Source organism: Hydra vulgaris, chromosome 14, assembly GCF_038396675.1.
Source record: "Hydra vulgaris chromosome 14, alternate assembly HydraT2T_AEP".
In the NCBI taxonomy this organism is placed as follows: domain Eukaryota; kingdom Metazoa; phylum Cnidaria; class Hydrozoa; order Anthoathecata; family Hydridae; genus Hydra; species Hydra vulgaris.
The window spans coordinates 25441450-25461270 of NC_088933.1; the positions used below are offsets into that span (position 1 = coordinate 25441450).

Below are 19821 nucleotides of genomic sequence, written 5' to 3' on the forward strand. Positions count from 1 at the left end.
GCAAATGTTTGGTTTTCATTACATTCATGTTATACAGATATTCGAATGTATAAGTATACAAATCTTAATCAACATTTATTAAATTGTATCAAAAATATTAAATATAGTTTAATGTTTTTGATTTTTTTAATATTTTTGTAATAATTTATATAATTCTAACATAACTATAATCTTTATATAATTTATAACTTATAAAACTAAATTATAAAATATTAAAAAATATAAATTATAAATCTCTATATAATTTATATGTATTTCTTAGTTTAAATTAAAAACAACAACAAAAAAAACAGATTTAGTTTAATTAGTGGAATTTTTAATTTAAACTAAATCTTTTTTTTTTTTTTTTACGAAAAATAATGATATAAACGGTTTAATGAGCACAGAGCTTAGTAGAAAGTCTTCTTTACTCGAGCCCGTAATTCTTTTGTTCAGCACGTGGAAACTTAGGCATTCCATTCCAGAAGCGGAATTTCTAACAACATTCGAAAAAAGGCTAACTTTAATTAAGCGTTTAAAAAGTATAAAATTTGCAGTGGAAACAACGAACTACTAATGGCTTTAAACAAGTTTAAAAAAAGCAAAGATATCTTAATAACATCTCCAGAAAATCCAAAAAAAGCAAAAGAGCCACCAAAATGTTCTCGTTGTCGAAATCATGGTCAAAATGTCCGTCTAAAAGGTCACAAAAAAAGTTGTTTATGGAAGTAAGTCTAATGAGTTGTTTAGATGATATAATTATCAATTTATTAATTCAAAAATATAAAAACTACGCTTGTTACAAGTATAACGTTTTGTCGTCGAAATATACTTTACACAGTAAGTTTTTTTATACGACTTTTTTTGCGCATTTAATACAGGATTCCCATGTGATACTTTTATTGAAAATATTTATATTCGACATAATTAGTGAAATGTTTCCGAATAAAAGTTAAGAAAGTTAACAGTTATTTTTTTTTTTTGCAATGCCTTAAGTAAATTGTTAATTGATTAAACTACAGAATTTTTATATATTATTAATTATATTTAAACATTCAAAAACTAAAATGTTATTACATTTAACATTTTACTTCATGTGTTTTTTAAAATAAATAAACCCATTTTTGGAATTTAATTGTTTGTTAGTAACAATTTAGTTAATAATAATTAAAAACTAACGTTACTGCTTTTAAAACCTATTTAAATCCGTTGCACTCTTTTTCTAAAATCTATTCTAAAAATGCTTTTATAAGTGTATGGGTTTCTTTTTTAAGTTTTTAAAACGTTTCGCAATAACTTCTGCTCGCGGATGACAACAGGAATTTTATAATACAAATTTTTGTAATACAAATTAAGAATTATGAATTTTATTTTATGAAAGATTATTATAAATTCTTTTCCAAATGCGAAACTAAAGCGGAGACGCCGGTAGGTTCGAACTTTAAAAACCCAAACCCTGACCCTAATGGTCAGGGTTTGGTTATAAAGCCCAAATTCTAAAAGTTTTAAAAATTATTTTATTCAAACTTTTTGATATTATTATTTCTTATTATTAAAATATAGCATTGATTTTTTTATTGTTATTAATACAATTATTGTCAATATTTTTTTGTTTGTTTATTTTTCCATCTTTTATTATTATTATATGTAAATTATAATTTTAACATATTTATTTTTTAAAGTATGTTCTATGTCTATATACTTATTAATAATCATATTATATTTAAAAATTGATGTCATCAGACTTCTGTATGAGTGACATCATTTTTGTAAATCAATATCTTGTTGGTATAAAACTATTATTATATTTATTATTATTTAATTTTTTATTTATTTGTAGTTATTTTGTAATTTATTATTATTTATAATCAGGGCCGCCAAGAGCCGTCACGCCGCCTGGGACAGCAGGCCTAATTGGCGCCTTTATTTATCAAAATTTCCCTATATTATAGATGAAGGACTTTTTTTTTTAAGTGTCTTCTTTTCATTTGGGCCTCTTGGATATCTGTCGCCCGGTACATATGTCCCTTTCACTCCCCCTCCCTGTCGCCGGCCCTGATTATAATTATAATTTGAATTACTCTTTATAAATTTTATAATCTTATTATATTTTTATAATTCTTATTTTAATCTATTATTATTATTTTCATTTTTATTACTGTACTAAAAATAATCATAAATAGTTAATAAATTGCTTGTTGTTGATATTATTGTTGTTATTTTAAATGCAAAAGTTTTTAAAAACACAAAAATAAACATTCGAACGCTTGTAGCGTTATGTTTTAGAATTCGAATGTTTACAATGTAAAGAATTTAGAATAGGCAAAAATAAACGTACACACATCAACTGAGGGTTTCGTTCGGGACATGGTAATTATAGCTTTAATAATAACTAGTAAAAGATTGCATCATTATTTAGGACCAAGGTTGTGGTTTGCATAAAAAGAGTTCGCATTTAGTACCAAATATTTTGTATAAAAAAATTCATTTACTGATAATTATTTAGCAGTTCCATAAACAAGAGCTGTTTAATTGGAACACGTTAATTTATTTCTGATGTTTTAAATATTCTATTTAATACTGTTTTTTTGTTGGCATGACACTTGACACTTGATCAAATAAATAAAAGTTTCTATCCAAAAATAAATGTAAAAATTGAACATTCTTAATAATTAAGAAAATTTATATTACATTTTTAATCGTCGATAATAATGTCAACAAATATAATTACTAAACAAACTACGTACGAACGTATACGTTACTATATTATTGTATATGTTAACGAAAGTTTCAAGATCGAACATTAAATTAAAAAAAATTAACAAAATTACGCAAATACTGACGGAAGATCTCAGTTTGTGCAAATCATCAGTTTAAAAAAGTTACAGAAATAATAATATAAACTTGTTGCTTAAAGGCAAAAGTGGTGTCTAGTGGCCCCTGCCTCCTCCTAATTTTAACTTGTTTCTGATCAAAGTTGTTTCTATATGTTCGATAATTCTGTTTTATTTATTTTTTTCAAAGCTACTCAAAACATAGGGGTGGATGCAGCTTTTTTTTAATGTTTAAGTCAGTTAACTTCCAGGCGTGGAGCAAGCTCAAAACATTTTTATAATTAAACCTTGTGTCAAATATATTTGACATAAGTCAAATGCAAAGTAGTTAAATAAAATATGTCAATTATATTAAGCATATTAATAAAGACGCTTCAAGGTCTTTTAATAAGGTCCTTATTAATAAGGACGTTTTGCAAAAAGTTGCGATGATTGGACCCTGGGAACAAAAAATCTAAAGTTGATTAAATAAATTTTTCACTTATCTTAACTAAATTTATATTCATTGATAAATTTTAATTTTCATTCAATATTCTTTTAACGCTCAAAAATTATGATCTTTAATATTATGAGTTTGAACCCCCTCCTACTTTGAACTCCTACTTTGAACCCCCTCAATTAGAGGAGATTACACATTTTATAAGACCATAATTTTTGAACGCTGATTTATGTATGAAATACATAAATCAACGTACATAAATTGGTAAAATATCAACACTTAAGTTATTGCAAACAAGATTTATAAATACAAGGTGTCTATTTATATATATATTAACGTCGACAACCAATCTGTTTTTAATTTTATTTTTAGATTATGCAAATGCACGAAATGCATTCTCATTTATGAAAGACAGCGACTTATGGCAGCTCAATTGGCGTTAAAAAGAAGGCAGATGATGCAGAGAAGAAGTACTTTGCTTTCACTTTTTTTATATGTTTTATCATGTTTGATAAGTCTCATGTTTGATAAGTCTTATTTATTTTATTTTTTTAACATTAATAAAAAAGTTTTAAAGCCCATAAATAATATTAAATTAGATAGTTTTTTGTCAAACTGATATAGCTTATTAAAAAAACATCAAAACAACAATTTAACGGGTGGTTACTAAAAATCCGGACTAACTTTAACTGAATTTTAAATGCCACAAGCTAAATCTTTTTTTTTCATATATCCATTTTAGAGCTTATTTAACTCTCTATAAGTTAATTTACTTGTTTTTGGATAATTAATAATAATTAAGAAAATAATGATGGCCAAGCAAGAAGAGGTAAGAAAAACGGATTTACGATTTCTATTTGAATAATAAATTGCAAGGTAAAAAGTTCACAGTAGCTCACTTCAATGCTGAAAAAATTCCAAGAAGCACTAGCTATGATATAATCAAACGTGTTGAGAATAAATAAATAACTAAAAACTCTTTTTAATGATAGTTTTATTTAATCTCTACCATAAAAACTATGGGAGTAATTGCCCATAAAAGTCCGAATTTTTAGTAATCACCCGTTATCTCCATTAATTTGACCTAACTCCATTAGCATTCTTCAAATAAGTGCTGTAGCAAAGAGGCACTTAACCTGTATTGGTGTGTATACCTGTATTAACATGTGTGAATGCATAAAATAAAAGTTTTTTTATCGACTCTAGCAAGATAAAAAATGAACGAAGAAAAAATATTTTAAAGCAATATCAAACAACCATTATTATAAAAAGTATTTTTAAAATATTATCACAAAACTTGCAAAAAAAAATTTTTATATTATTAATTTTTTTAAAAAATTTTACCAATGTTTTACATTTAAATGATTTTATGTCTTAATATATGCCACTTTAACATCGGCTATGCAATTAATATGTTGGGCAATATATTAAACATTTAACGGACTAAGAGGGAATGCGTTTATATTATTTGCAAAGATTAGGGAGAGGGCTAAATATAGTTAAAATATTGATTTTACTTTGATTGTTATGGCAGTGGTTAAGCATTTAGGCGCTGCAATTTATCCTTAATATAATGTAATTTATAAGACACAGCATTTATTTTAATAATTTTAAATAGTTATTCAAATACTTTTAATATTTGATTTAGATTATTGCAATGGAATTTCACAGATAGAATCAAGTACTAATTTAGATTCAAAACGTTCGTTATTTCAACGTATTCTTCCAAAAGATAGCTCTGAAGATACGGCAGTATTACCTGCTCAACCTGCTTATTCAACAATCGCTTCTTCTTTTATTCGAAATGACGAGGGAAGTGTGAACAATGAGCTATATCAAAGGGAGGGTGAATGCTCCATACTAAAGAAAGTAGATGCTAATAACTTTGAGAATTTTTGTTTGCAGAAAAAGCACTATGAAAAGGTAGATGATATTCAAAACAGCAAGAGGATAATGCAAGTTTTTTCAAAAATGTTTCCATATATTCCTATTGCAATCATTAATGATGTCATCAGCTTCTATAATAACGATTTTATTGCTTCTGCAGAAACTCTTCTTCAATCTTTCAATCAAGAAATAAATCCTCAACCGGAACAGATTTATCATTACTTATTAAATGCACCTAGGCAATTGCGTTATACCGAAAGATTACACCATAATATACAGGATTTTGAATTTAACAACTACACAACTGACAAACCTCAGACCCAACTAAATGCCTCTAGTCAATATTCCTATGAACGTCTGCATCACCAAGAGCAGTATAACTCCTATCCACTACGGCATGAACCCTCTAATTCTTCTGCGTCTGATCTATATGCAAATCGTAGTTTTTCAGTTTTTAACTCAGATCATTGTAGTTGTTGCTCTTCTCCTAAAATATGATTACCATATGAATATGCTTCTAAAGGAGTAACATTAGGAAATTAAGTCATCCAGACATAACAATAATGCAACCGTTGAACGTTAATGCAACGTATACAGCATTTTGGGTTTTTAAAATTTTGTATTTTTTATTGTAAAAATAAACTAAACTATGAATTACCTTTGTTTTTCTTATTTAAATAGCTTTAAGTGCTTCTTATTTAAATAGCTTTAAGTGCTTTAAATGGCGTTCATAAGCGTATGGGAGATGGGCGAGGCATTGAATATAAGAGTACGTACTTATTTAAATTTTTTTTTTTTTTTTAAAATAAGTGCGTACGTGTTTTTCTTTTTAATTTTATCACAGTTAACAAATACTTATCAATAACTAAAAATAAGTATAGATGCCTGACACGAAAGCGATCGGGCATGTATTTTCTTGCTAATAAAAAAGCATAAATTATTTAAAAAAAAAGATAAAAACTGATATTGCAAGTTTTTATTTATTTATATTGAAATTATTGCATTTAAAAAAAAAAATGAATTCAAAACATATCATCAAGGTCTCGATCAAATTTGTTCGAAAATTTGTTTTAAGAAAAGGTCCTTAAGCAACAAAAAGATATATTAAAATTAATAAGTGCTGATTTAAAACTGACTAATGATCGAATTGATGAATGCAGAATGATGGATTACTAAAAGAAATAAGTACATTAAAGGATACCTGTGAAGCGTTAAAAAAAGAAAACGAAAACCGAAATCGTAAAAAAACTAATAAGCAGTTAAAAAAATATGAAACAAATATTACAATTATTGAATACAGCTAAAGGCTTTAGCTGTATTCATAAGACTTGTCAGTAGAGACAGCGCAACTTTTTTTAAATCTAATTTACTTCCAAAAAGATTGAAAGCAAGCACGATTAAACTGGAAGTTACTTAAAAACAAATAGAGTCAAAGAGTTAGGAAACAGTTGACAGAAGGCTTGAAAAGTTGAAGGTTGTATGAGTCAGATAAACGATCCAGGAAGACGTGGAAAAGTTTCAAAAGATTGCAGTGCGGGAAAAAAATATAAATAAATGTTTTAAGTAAACTTGGGCGAAATTTGAATATATATTGAAAAAATTCGACTAAGTTCCAAGTTTGAGGTTAAATTCGAATTCAAATTTTCAAATTTGAATTCGATTTTTAATTTCAAATTCTGATCAATTGAATACAAAATTTGAAATTCAAATTCGAGATTCGAATGTTATCAATATATCATATTGATAACAATATCATATTCAAATTTGAAATTGAATTTATAATTGAGTCTAAGAACTATTACAAAAATAAGCTTTAAAATAAAATTCTAAAACACTATTGGCTGATTTTATTTTTGCGCGCGAAACTATGCTTTTATTTGTTAATAACTAAAAAATTAAACGTTTTGAAACATAAAATGTTAACAATAAAATAATTTGTAATTTAATTAAAGATTGCGTGATCATCTCAAAAGTTTAGCGCAACGTCTATTAAACGCATTCAAATGAATTATACAATTTCCTTCGCGCGTAAAATAATGTCCAAAGAAATTGTAGTGTTGCAATCATTATTGCTCCAAAGAGCAAATCGTATTAATTGTCCATTGGGAATCGTATATGTAGCAACCATTACAATACAAATATAAACACTTATAATTAAACTAATAATTATAATTAAACACTTATAATTAAACTAAGTCTTCAGAAGATGAGTTCATAGTCCGGTAGAATTTGATACAATCAGGACTAAGATACTATAAAGAAAACTGAAACTTTGTACAAGTGAACATATTTATGTTACATATATATGTTCACTTGTACAAAGTTTCAGTTTTCTTTATAGTATTTTATTATATATATATATATATATATATATATATATACATATATATATATATATATATATATATATATATATATATATATATATATATATATATATATATATATATATATATATATATATATATATATATATATATATATATATATATATATATATATGACAAGTCACCAAAAAAAAGCCCCGACATTTGGATCACCAGAAGATGCTCTTTTGGCCTAATTAAAACAGGGGCGGATCTAGGATTTATTTCTCCTTTGGTGACATTTTTGTGTAAAAAGTTTAACCAGTTTTCCAACCCCATATCCTTTCATTCACAACTACTGTCAGGCGCCGAAGAACCCCCCCCCCTCCTTTACTAATTTATCAATTAGTAACTTTTTCCCATCTACCCGAGTTCATTTTTTCAAAACATTCTCACTCCACCTTATTTATTATGACCTCTCTTCCTGTTTACTGTCACACTAGAGTTTTATGACTGTGTCAAATTTTTTTGTTATATATGTTAGAATCCTTACAAATTTGGGACATTTTTTTTCTATAAAAAATTTCCATAAATTTAAATTGAATTGAAATTATACCACCTCCTCAGTATAAAGTTTAAAAAGTATCTGCCTGGAAGGTATTTGTTTAAAGCACATGAACCACGTCAAGGTTCCTTCCTATTCATGTGTACGATTTTTTATGCAGAACAATTGAAGGCATATGACAGAAAAATATACCATCAATTAGCTAACAGCTTTTCCCTGCACATTTTTATTCCTAGATTACATATAAATTATAATATATTATGGCAATATGCCGTAGTGGATCAGGACTTTTTGGGGCCCAGGGCTGTTTTAAAGAAGGATGCCTCTTTCTATTATTAATCAAAAAATTTAATTTCAAAGTTTCTTTTAAAATCATATTTTTTTATGAATCGAAGCTTCCAAAACTGCGTAACTCCGGGCTATAACACTGGCAATGTAACGCCATAAGGAAATATGCAAATGTTTTTAAAACTTTAAAAAAAAATAAATAAATAAACCAACTGAGCACAATCCATATTTTTAGATAAATAACAGATATAAATAATACGACATTCAAAATGTTATTAAAAGATAATATATACTTAGGGGACGTCCATAAAGTACGTACGCTCGTAGGGGGGAGGGGGAAGGTCTTCAAAAAGCGTACGAAAGCGTATGGAGGAGGGTTTCAATTAAAAAGTACGTACTTCGATTTTCTAATTTATCACAATTTAATAATAATCAATAATCAATAGAAAAGTTAAAATTCTGAGTAAAGATCCTAGTTTGCCAACATTAAAAGATGTATGGTAAAGGGAGTAGAGTTTCCTTTTATGCACACTGATGTAGTAAAATTTTCAACTTTACTATCTAAAACTAAATTTAAATTCGTTGCTAGATTTTAAATTTCGTAGAAAAATTTTTTAAATAGCAAAAGTTATGACCATGCAAATTTTCCGAAAAAATACAACACGTATTGACCAGGAATTGAGCTCCGGTGTCCGCTGTCGAAGTCCATAACATTAACTTCTCGGTCAAGCGGATGTAACGTAATTTAACTTTATTAAAATTAATGTTTGTATATACATTTGAAGACGTTTTTATAAATTGGGATCCTGTGCCACAAACAAATGGCTTCGGGTTCGTATAAAGTATCTAAGGTACCTCCTCCATCTTTTTATTTTTTTCAATAAACTTTTTATTGAAAATAAAAAGTTGGGGGGGGGGAGGGGTGTTTGAAAAACTTACGTACTTTTTAAGGTGGGTGGGGACTTAAAAGTACGCATGGCAACATGGGGGAGGAGGGGGTTAAATTTCAAAATTTTTGGCGTACGTACTTTATGGACGATCCCGTACCACTGCTAATTATACCATTAAATTTTGGATGTTGGAATAAAACGTTGCATTAAAATACAACTTTATTGAGGTAAGAACCCGTATAACACCAACTAACAAACACTTTTAAACAATAGTTAATAAACTATATAGGCAGTTACAAGATTTGATCTAAAATAAATTCAAATAATACAAACAAAACATTCACAAACAATTTTTACAATCCTTTAGAATTTTTTTTTTTAATAAATAAAAGTAACAGCTTTGAGTTACCTGCGCAGGTAACACATTATGAATGACTGAACCAATAAAAAACACAACTCTTAAACGGTGCTTAAAACTTCTAAATTTTGGCACCAACCATCAACTGTATAATTTAAAAAAAATAAGGCTGAATAATAAGAAATATATATAGCTAACAGTTATAGCTAGGCACCGAGCTTTAGGCAATATCAATCAGTTGCATTTTATCTGGAAAAAGTTTTGCTTATATTATAATTGACATCATGCAAAATCTATATTTAAATTCAAATGTCAAATGTTTTTTTGTATGCAGCGGCGCTGCAATACAAAAAAAACATGTGACATATGACCAAAAACACCGAATTTTCATAAACTTTACTCTCTTATATCTTTTTGTAAGGTTAAGCAAGCACCTTGAGGTTTTTTGCATCAATTAGTGTTACTCAACTTCTTTTCATTCATATATTGAAAGTACTATGCTGCATAAGGCTTCACTTAAATATTATCAACATCTTGAGATCCCTTTTGCTAAAAATAGTTGCCGCGGACACGTTTTTTCAAAAGTGGCTTTTGAAGGTAAGATTTCCTAAGTACTAAAACACATCCAATTTGCATGAAAGTTCTCATATAGATTAAAAAAAGGATGATGAATCGAATGGAAAGGGGAACTTTTTTTAAATTTATACAAAATTATTAGTTCTCAACGTTTAAAAATTTTAAGGTCAATTTAGAAAAAAAAAAAAATTTTTTTAAATAGGTTCCCAGTCCAAAAGGCAAGTATAACCTTTCCTCTCTCTAAATCAAGTATTTATTTATTTTTTCTAAAAGATTTGATACTTAGGAACTTTGTTTAAAAATTATGTATGCATTATATCTTTTTGATGACAAATAAAGAAATACAAGCGGAGAAATACAAATTGATCACCTTAAATTTCAAAATAGACAAATTAATAGAAGATGTAATGAATATAAAAGAAAATATCAAGCAAACTTGTCAAAGTATAATGTCTAAAACGGCAAAAAAAGAGAAGTTAGAAAGGGTTGTAAGATTAACCAATTGTTGCAAAAAAATTTAAAATTGGAAAAATAAATTAATTTGGCTAGAAAGCGTTCCCAATCAGATCAACAAAAAGCATAGTATTTAAAGGAAAAATTTGTAAACTCTGTTTTGAAAACATTTGATGAAACAAATTATTCAATCTTAAAGGAGAGTTTGAATTACTTTGAAAATCATACAGAAGAGCTAAAGGAAAGTGTTGATGATTTTGAAAGAAATGTAATTGAAGTTTGAAGGAGGTAGATATAATGAGAAAATTCGCTCTGTATATTACGATCTCTAAAGTAAAAATGTTTAAGTCAATAATGTTAAATCTGTTATCAAAACTGTACTACAAAAAATGGCTGGAATTTCATGTGGCGCACTTCCAAATAAAACTTTAGCTGCTGAATTTTTTAGTCAAATGAATCTTTTATCAAAAGCTCAAGTTAGAGAGGCTATGTTGAATGATAATAAAAGCACACAATGTTTTTCATGGAGATGGCGCAAATTACAATTTTAATGAGGTTAGTAGTTTTCAAATCACAACATCAATTGGTAGCTACATATTAGGGATAGAAGATATGTTTTCGGGCGAGGCACAATCTTATTTTGGTGAGTTAAAAAATTTACTCACTAATATGCCTCATATTTTTTCTCCTGAAAAGGATAACTAAGAGGATGATCTTAGAAAATTTTTTCTTTCAAATTTTTGATGACAGATCGCACTGTTGTTAATTCAAGTTTTTTAACCAATTTAAACATTGAGAGAAGCAATTTTGCCTTTCGTTGTTAAAAACTATGATCGATTTCCTTTAAATGAAAAATTAAAAACTTCACAAATGCATCATGTTTTTTGTGGTTTACATATTGTCCACAATTTAGGAATATACGCTGAAAAAGCAATCATAGAATGGGAAAAAGTGGTTGAGCAGGATGGTGGTATTCATGGTGTTTTACAAATTCCCAAAACTCGCTTATCTTTGACATTTTATACGAACTTTCAAAACTTACTAGCAATAAACATTGTTATCAGCAGAATGGGAAAGCTGATGAATGGAAGGCGTTTTTGCGTGAAAGGTTTTTAAAAAATTAAATGGCTTCATTTCTGCATCATCGATTTAAAATTATATTTGTACTCGGTGAAGCAACGTTTTTTCGTAAAGATCATCTTTACGAAAAAACAGAATTTGTTTTTAATCTTGATGGTTTAAAATTCCTTTATGAGTCAATTAGACAAGGCATTGACAACATTATTTTTCACGCTTTAACTAGAGCTCTAGGAATTTTTAATAAACTTATTTCCGGACCTCTTTTTTGTATTATTGAAGAGGAGGGTCATATTTTTTCTTTGAATACCGTTTGGTCGCATATGTTCAATTATTTTATTAGTTGTTTTTCTGATGCATCAACAATGTTAAGTGGTTCTACACTATTTGATGTCAAATATCTCACTAAAGATGAAGTGTTTCATCATTTATTTTCTGATAATAATTACCCACTTTTGGATGCCTTAACACAAGAATGTCTTAAAGTTTTTTGTTGCTCATATTCGGTTATGTAATGGTTGACAGACAACTTAAAATATTGCAAATTATATGAATCAGGAAAACAAGATGAATAAAGTGGATTCCAAAGAACTGATGTTTTAGCGAATAAACTAGACGAATAAGAATTTTTAGAGTACTTAGGAACAGTATAATACTATGTATAAAAATACTTTGCAATGATCTGTATATAAGGTTTCCATGAGAGGTCAGTAAAAAAGATAATCCGAGATGATGTAAACGAGATAATTGAAATCAATATGTTTCTTATGTCATCAACAAATACCTGTGAGCTTTTCAGGATGATCATATGTGTTAGTTAGAAACAGTAAAGGGTTGAGGATAGAAATTAGCGTTAGTTAAGAATTAGTAACGTTTAGTGCCACTGGTCTGTATGTTTTGTGATTGTGTTATTATTGTTGTGATGTTTTGTGTTGATAGACAACTTGGCTTACCTTCTCGCTGGTGTCTGTTGTTAAAATAATTATTAGGCTGTTTCGTTATTGAAACTCGCTACTTCTAATCATTCACTAAAAGCCAAGATATAAGTTTTAGAAATACAAACTTTTTTTATGTTGTTTTCATTTCTTTATCTTAGATGTTGTCAATAGTTCACATAAACACTCTTAAGCAGTAAGTTTCTTATTTTATATTTATTTAGTTTGAATTTTTAATTTATAATTTTTTTTTAATTTATAAATTTTATAATGAATTAACAAAATATTTTTAACACATTGTGTATTCGTGTTTATAATAATATTTTTATTACATTTCTAGGTAGAGTTTCAGCTGTTATACTTGGTATTGCAAGTTTAAGTAATCAAAATTTCAGGAAGTTCATTTGCTGTATGTTATTTTCATTTAAAATTAAATATTAACTTTATTAAAGAATCTTCTGTCTGTTAAATAGGTAATTCTGAATAACTCCGACAGATTTTAATGCCCTTACGCAGTAATTTACTTATCGGTCTGTAAATTAAGTAATAGTTTTATAAAGATGTATAAATTGGATTCCATGATCCACATAATTAAATACGTAAAAAATCTTCAGTCTGTAAAATTAACGATTCTGGATAACCCTGACAGATTTAATAAAAATTGGAAAACTATTTAAAATTTCAAGTCAAACGTAATATCGGTTCAAAAGTATCAAATGTATTTAGCCAGAATTCAAATGTATTTAGCCAGAATTGCACAAACACAATGCTTTAAATACAAAAATAAAATCTGCTAAATCTAACCCTAAAAATATATTTTTTAAATGTTTTTATTCTAACGCAACTTCCCTTAATCCGGATAAAATGAACGAATTATCTGCACTTTGTAACATAAACATGTATGATTTAATCTTTATTTCTGAGACATGGTTTGCTGAAATATCTGCTTCTCAATTGAACAACTACTCACTAGTAAAGAAAAATCGAATTAGTCACGGTGGTGGTATTTCTATCTACATCAAGCGTGATCTAGTCGTGAATGAGGTATCTGATCCTCATCTAAGAGAGATCTTAAACAACAGCAACTCCAAGCAAATATGGTGTGAAATTAAAATCGGTAACAAAATGATTTTATTGGTTGTGTCTATAGACCACCTTTATCGCATTAAATGATATAAATAAAACAATTATATTGGCTAAGCAAGCTGTTGATAGAAAAGTGTATAGTTGTATGTTACTAGCAGGTGATTTCAACTTTCTGGATATCAAATGGCACAATGATTTTCAGGATCGAATGACAAAGTGGTCAAAATAGTGCGGCAAGTGTTTTTCTTGATACTTTGGCTAATTATAACCTAGAACAATTAGTTGATTTCTCAACATTCGAAACATCTAATGGTAAAGCAAAAAACATTTTGGATTTAGTTATTACAGACTTATCAACATGAGTAATCAACTTATCTAGCTCTCTGCCGTTAGGTTATTCGTCGCAAGGTCATCGCATATTGAGTTGGGATTATGTCGTCCTTTCTAAAAATGAGACTACTTTCTCAAACAAAAAATATGACTTTAATAAAGGTGACTATATAAATTACGGTAAAAAGATTATGGAAATTAACTGGAAGCAATTATTTGAAAATAAAAATACTAATGAGTGCTATGAACTTTTCTGCAATAAATATAATAAACTCAGCAAGCAATTTATTCCGTTAAAAAAAGTCCATACCACTCGTAATGCGCGGTGAATGAGTAAGGAGGTACTGGCTATGATAAAGCAAAAAAAATAACTGGGCAATTACTTATCTGCGACTAACTGGCGATCAGCGACACTGATTCGTGAATATAGGAAACTAAGAAGCCAAGTGCAGAAAGCATGTAAACATCGTGTTTGAGTATTTGAAGCACAACTAGCACCAGATAAAAGTAATCCTAAAAGGGTGTACGCTTATGCTAAGGCGCAACAGAATGTTCATGTACCTATTAGTGCTATATCTAATGCAAAAGGTGAAACGTTAACAGAGGGAATACATATCGCAAACAGACTTAAGAACACTTCGAATCAGTTTTTGCTGATGATAGTAAAAGTAGTCAGTTACCTATTTTTGAGAAAAGGCATTATCAAGAAGACTTAATTAATAATTTTGAAGCGATATAATTATTAAGTTGAAGCAACGCTAGCTTGTTTGAAAGGTTTGAATCCGAATAAGTCTATTGGTGCTGATAACATTAGTCCAAAGGTACTTAAAGAATGCGCAGCTCAAATGACTTACCCTCTTACTTTATTTTACGATAAAGCACTTTCCAAAGGCTCAACACCTACAGCTTGGAAACAGCCACACGTCACACCGTTGTTTAAGAAAGGAAGTTGTCTTGTTGCCGCTAATTACAGACCAGAGTCTATAACATCAGCTCCATGTAAAGTAATGGAAAAGATTATCAGGGAACAGATAACCAATTATGACAAGACCATAAGGTCTTCTTGAAGCACCTAAATTCAACAACAACAAAAAAAAAATATCTTGAAAAAACAAGCTGCATCTCACCTAATCAACATGGATTTATGTCCAAAAAAGGATGCAAGTCTAACTTATTGGAGAGTGTCGACTACATCACGAAAGCGTTAAGTAAAAGAAATTTTGTCGATATTGCATTTTTGGACTTCGCGAAAGCGTTTGATAAAGTTTCTCACCGTAGACTATTTCATAAATTGAAAGCATATGGGATTAATTGCAATGTTGTAAAATGGATTGAGTAATTTTTGATTAGTAGAAAACAACGAGCTGTTTTAGATAAACACTCTAACGGCTGGACCGATGTTCTAAACGGAGTTCCTCAAGGGTCTGTACTTGGTCCAACATTATTTATCATTTATATAAGCGACTTTACGGATATGTTAAAATCAGTTCATAAAATCTATACTGACAACACTAAACTGTTACAAGAAATAAGACCTGAGTTTCACGATGCTGATCGTCTGATCTTCCAAAATGATTTAAACATTGCCACAGAATGGTCAAAGAAATGGCTAATGGAACTAAATGTTCCAAAATGTAAAGTTATGCACCTTGGTGATGGAAATAGTAATCGTGAATATGTAATGAATGATGGAAATACATTACTTACTCTTGAGGCAACGGATATTGAGAGAGACCTGGGTATCTTCATATCTAATGATCTAAAATGGAATAAACACATACAGGTTGCAACACGTAAAGCAAATATGATACTTGGCTTATTAAAAAACATTTAGATCAAGAGATATGAAGCTTTAGAGTAAATTATGCTCTACGTATGTTAGGCCGCACCTGGAATTCGCTAATCCGGTATAGTGTCCTTACGTTACGGTACGGTACCTTACGTGAGGTGTCATTACGGTACATTACGTTACGGTATAGTGTCCTTACGTATAGTGTCCTTACGTTACTTAAGGTGACGTCAAAGAAATCGAAAAAATTCAGCACAAAGCAACAAAAGTACCTTATGATTTAATAGGATTACCTTACGCTGAAAGGTGACGTTGGCTCAATTTTATTACTTTGGAAACTCGCCGGAGACGTGGCGACTTAATCCAACAGTTTAAGCTAGAAAACGGTTTTGAGAGTATCAATTGGCATAATCCACCAATTCGCAGATCATTTTCCAACGTCCTAATGCGTGAATTCACATATAATAATGCTCGTCACAATTTTTTTACAAATCGTATTGTCAATGATTGCAACAACTTGCCGTCAGCATGCAAAAAGGTTCCGTCAGTTAACGCATTCAAGAATAGAATTGACAAGTATTTTTTTTCTACAGCTGTAAACAGTACATCTTTTACTGAAGATGAGCTGCACGTTTATTAATTAATTCGTGCTTATGCAGCTACAAATATTGGCTTTTTAGATACTATTTGTCATAGATGTAAACTTTAATTAAATGAAAGCAATCTTTTTTCCTTTTTTCCCAATTTTGATATCAACTTATTTGCTATGAAATATCCATGGCCTACTTAAATACACGGCCTTCTATTCTGCTTAAATCGAAAAAAAATAGAAGGCCAGTTAAGAAAACGTATACTCCATTATATGGACAAACTTTCTCAAAATACTTTGAATATTGCGCTATAAATGTTAAGTAAGTATATCTGGAACAGGATAAAAGTTTTCGCGTTAGATTAATTGACATCTCTACTAAACTTCAACAACTTTGTATTGTTATTTGTGGCTACTTTTTAATTATTAATAATAATAATGGTTAATAAATGCTGTGTTGTCGGTTGTACCTCAAATTATAATGGTGGTGAAGTAATACCAGTCTTTGGTTTTCCAAAAGATGATGACTTGAGAAAGTTATGGATTAGATTTGTAAATAGAAATTGTTGGACTGTCTCTAAATCATCTGTGATTTGCTTAAAACATTTTGATGAAAGTTTAGTACACAAAGGAGCATCAGAAAAACGATTTCGTTTGTTGTATAATTTGAAGCCTGTTCCTACAATATACCCGGCCAGTATTGCAACAGCTTCACTTCCAGCTATGTTTATACCAAGAAAATCACCAACTAAAAGAATTTTTCAAGAAGATGAATATCAGAAGTTTTTGTCAAATGATATTATTGAAGATCTTAATTCTCTTACAGTTGCTGATTCACCAATAGGATATTCATTTTCCAAATTCGATGATTGTGTCGTGTTCCATAAAATGATTCAAAATGAACTACATATACCTGAAATTGCTGAATGTATTCGTATTGACAAAAATCTTCATGTCAAACTTTTTTATAAAAATCTTCCAGTTTCTTTGCCACCTTGGCTCAGAGTAACCCATCAATGTATGTTAAAGAGAAGGAGTATGCTGGAAAACTTCAATTCACATTTTAGCATCGAAAAAGAAAAGTTGTCTTCCATTCTTGAAGAACTTAAAAGTCACCAAATAAAAAAAAATCAAATTTATTTTTCAAATATGCTTCAATTTGCCTTGATGTTGCGTTACACATCATTGCAAACTTATCATTTACTGCTGAAGGAATTCCCTCTTCCATCTATATCACTGTTAGGCAAGCTCAAAGCAGGTGAAATTGATTCTATGAAAGTTTTGAAATTGTTACATGAAAATGGGAGCTTATCAAATGATCTTATAATAATTTTTGATGAAATGTATTTACAAAAATGTGCAGAATATTCTGGTGGAGATGTAATTGGGATTAGTGAAGAAAATGAATGTTATAGAAGCATTGTTTCTTTCATGGTAGTTGGTATAAAAGAAAATACCTCTTGTGTCATCAAAGCAATTCCAATTATAAAATTAAACAGTGATTGGTTGAAAACTGAAATTCTCAGCTTGATTCAATCTTTAATAAAATATAGCTTTAATGTTCGAGGTGTTGTTTGTGACAATCATGCTTCAAATGTTTCCTCTTTTACAAAATTGCTTGATGCACATGGTAAAAAACCAGATGATTTGTTTATTAATGTACAATCACAAAAAATTTACCTATTCTTTGACACAGTGCATCTGATTAAAAACATTCGAAATAACTTACTAAATAAAAAAAGGTTTATTTTTCCAGAATTTCATTTTTCAGCTTTTAAAGATGAAATTCATGTTCAACCAGGAGAAATATCGTGGAAAATATTTCATGATTTATTAGAAAAGGACAGTCTGTTGGATGCAAGTATGAAAAAAGCACCAAAAATAAATAGCAAAGTTGTCCATCCTGGAAACTACAAGCAAAATGTCACTGTTGCTTTAGGTATCTTCGATGAAACTACAGCAGCAGCAATAAAATCATATTTTCCCAACCGTTTAAATATTGCATCTTTCCTAACTCTTTTTAATAAATGGTGGACAATTACAAATTCAAAAAATCAGTTTTCTAATAACTGTCTTGGAAATGCTGCTATTATTAATGATAAAAAACCTGAGTTTTTTCGAGCTTTCGCTGAATGGTTAAATAAATGGAAAAACACCAAAATCCCAAATTTTGAGAAGTATACATTATCTCCTCAAACATCATCAGCACTACAAAGAACTTTATTATGTCAAGCTTCTTTAATAGAAGATCTATTGGAAGATAATTATAAATTTATATTGACTGCTCGTTTTCAAAGTGATCCGTTAGAAAGAAGATTTGGACAATACCGCCAAATGAGTGGTGGCAGGTTTCTTGTCAGTTTGAAAGATGTTATCTATAGTGAGAAGATAATCCAACTAAAAAGTTTAATAAAGGAAGGAATTAAAATATTTGAAAATGATATTAATGATGTTCAAGATACACAACATGCTAGATCCTTGATGGATCAGATCAAAGAAAGAGATTATGATTGTGTGATTTTATCAGATGATTCGCGTGAAGTTGCTACTTATATTGCTGGTTTTATTGCTAAAAAACTGATCAAGAAGTTTAAAATGTGTTGCAAGTTGCTTTGTAGTCAACATTGTCAACAGGAGTCGAATGACTATAGTTATTTAAATAAATTGTCCAGAGGTGGGCTAACAACTCCATCACTAGCCCTTTTAGAATATGTCTGTGATAGTTTTGCTATGTTAGATCACGTATTTGATGTTATTTATCGATCTCAAATGCAACACCGTAAAGCAGCAAAGTTAGTTCTTGGCAGTAGAGAAAGTTACCAACCATTTTTATGTTCAAATCACCAAAATTGTGGAAAGGAAATTATACACACTGTAATTTCAAATATTTATTTTAATAACATCAGAAAGAGAGTCAGTGATTCTATTGTTGCAGATAACATTGTTGCCTTTAAAAAAAGACAGAGAAAAAAATAAGAATCTTTTGTTTCACATTTTTAAACAGTTTGTGTAAAAAAAATTTAAATACTTTTAAAGCTTACTTTCGAGAATTTGTGTATTCTTATTTCTTGTGCAGTCCTTGAATATCTTAAAAATTCTACTGACAAATATAACCCATGTCTTTCTATAATCATTTAAGTAATATATATTTATGAAGGTTAATAAATGTTGTGTTGTTTTCAATAAAAATATTTATTAATCACGATTACTATTTATTACTGAAAAGAAACCTAAAAAAAAGCCTAAAATTTTAGAAAGTTTAGTGAAGTATAGTATATACTTCAATTAAGTCAACGCAAATTTTTTTATCCTGTGCCAGATTTACTTACTTGAAATTTATAGCTCAATAATTAAAATATTTTGAGAAAGATTGTCCATCCTACAAAATATGCGTTTTTTTAACTGGCCTTCTATTTTTTTCCGGTTTAAGCAGAATAGAA

At 29.0% G+C, this 19821-nt stretch overlaps 1 protein-coding gene across 1 annotated transcript; it reads left to right on the forward strand.

Moving 5' to 3' along the window:
* The first annotated feature begins 399 nt into the window (after nucleotides 1-399).
* Nucleotides 400-5794, forward strand: LOC124819293 (uncharacterized). Its single transcript, XM_065817029.1, has 3 exons — nucleotides 400-707; nucleotides 3625-3722; nucleotides 4901-5794. Exons 1-3 carry the CDS (start codon nucleotides 556-558, stop codon nucleotides 5635-5637), a joined length of 987 nt encoding a protein of 328 aa, XP_065673101.1. The 5' UTR covers nucleotides 400-555; the 3' UTR covers nucleotides 5638-5794.
* The last annotated feature ends 14027 nt before the right edge of the window (nucleotides 5795-19821 follow it).

What these genes read in the sequence shown, in the direction of transcription:
- LOC124819293 (XM_065817029.1), top strand. Translation starts at nt 556, where the DNA reads ATGGCTTTAAACAAGTTTAAAAAAAGCAAAGATATCTTAATAACATCT. An exon ending in AAAAAAAGTTGTTTATGGAA is followed by an intron (nt 708 to 3,624) that starts GTAAGTCTAATG and finishes TTTTATTTTTAG; the next exon opens with ATTATGCAAATGCACGAAAT. An exon ending in GCAGATGATGCAGAGAAGAA is followed by an intron (nt 3,723 to 4,900) that starts GTACTTTGCTTT and finishes TATTTGATTTAG; the next exon opens with ATTATTGCAATGGAATTTCA.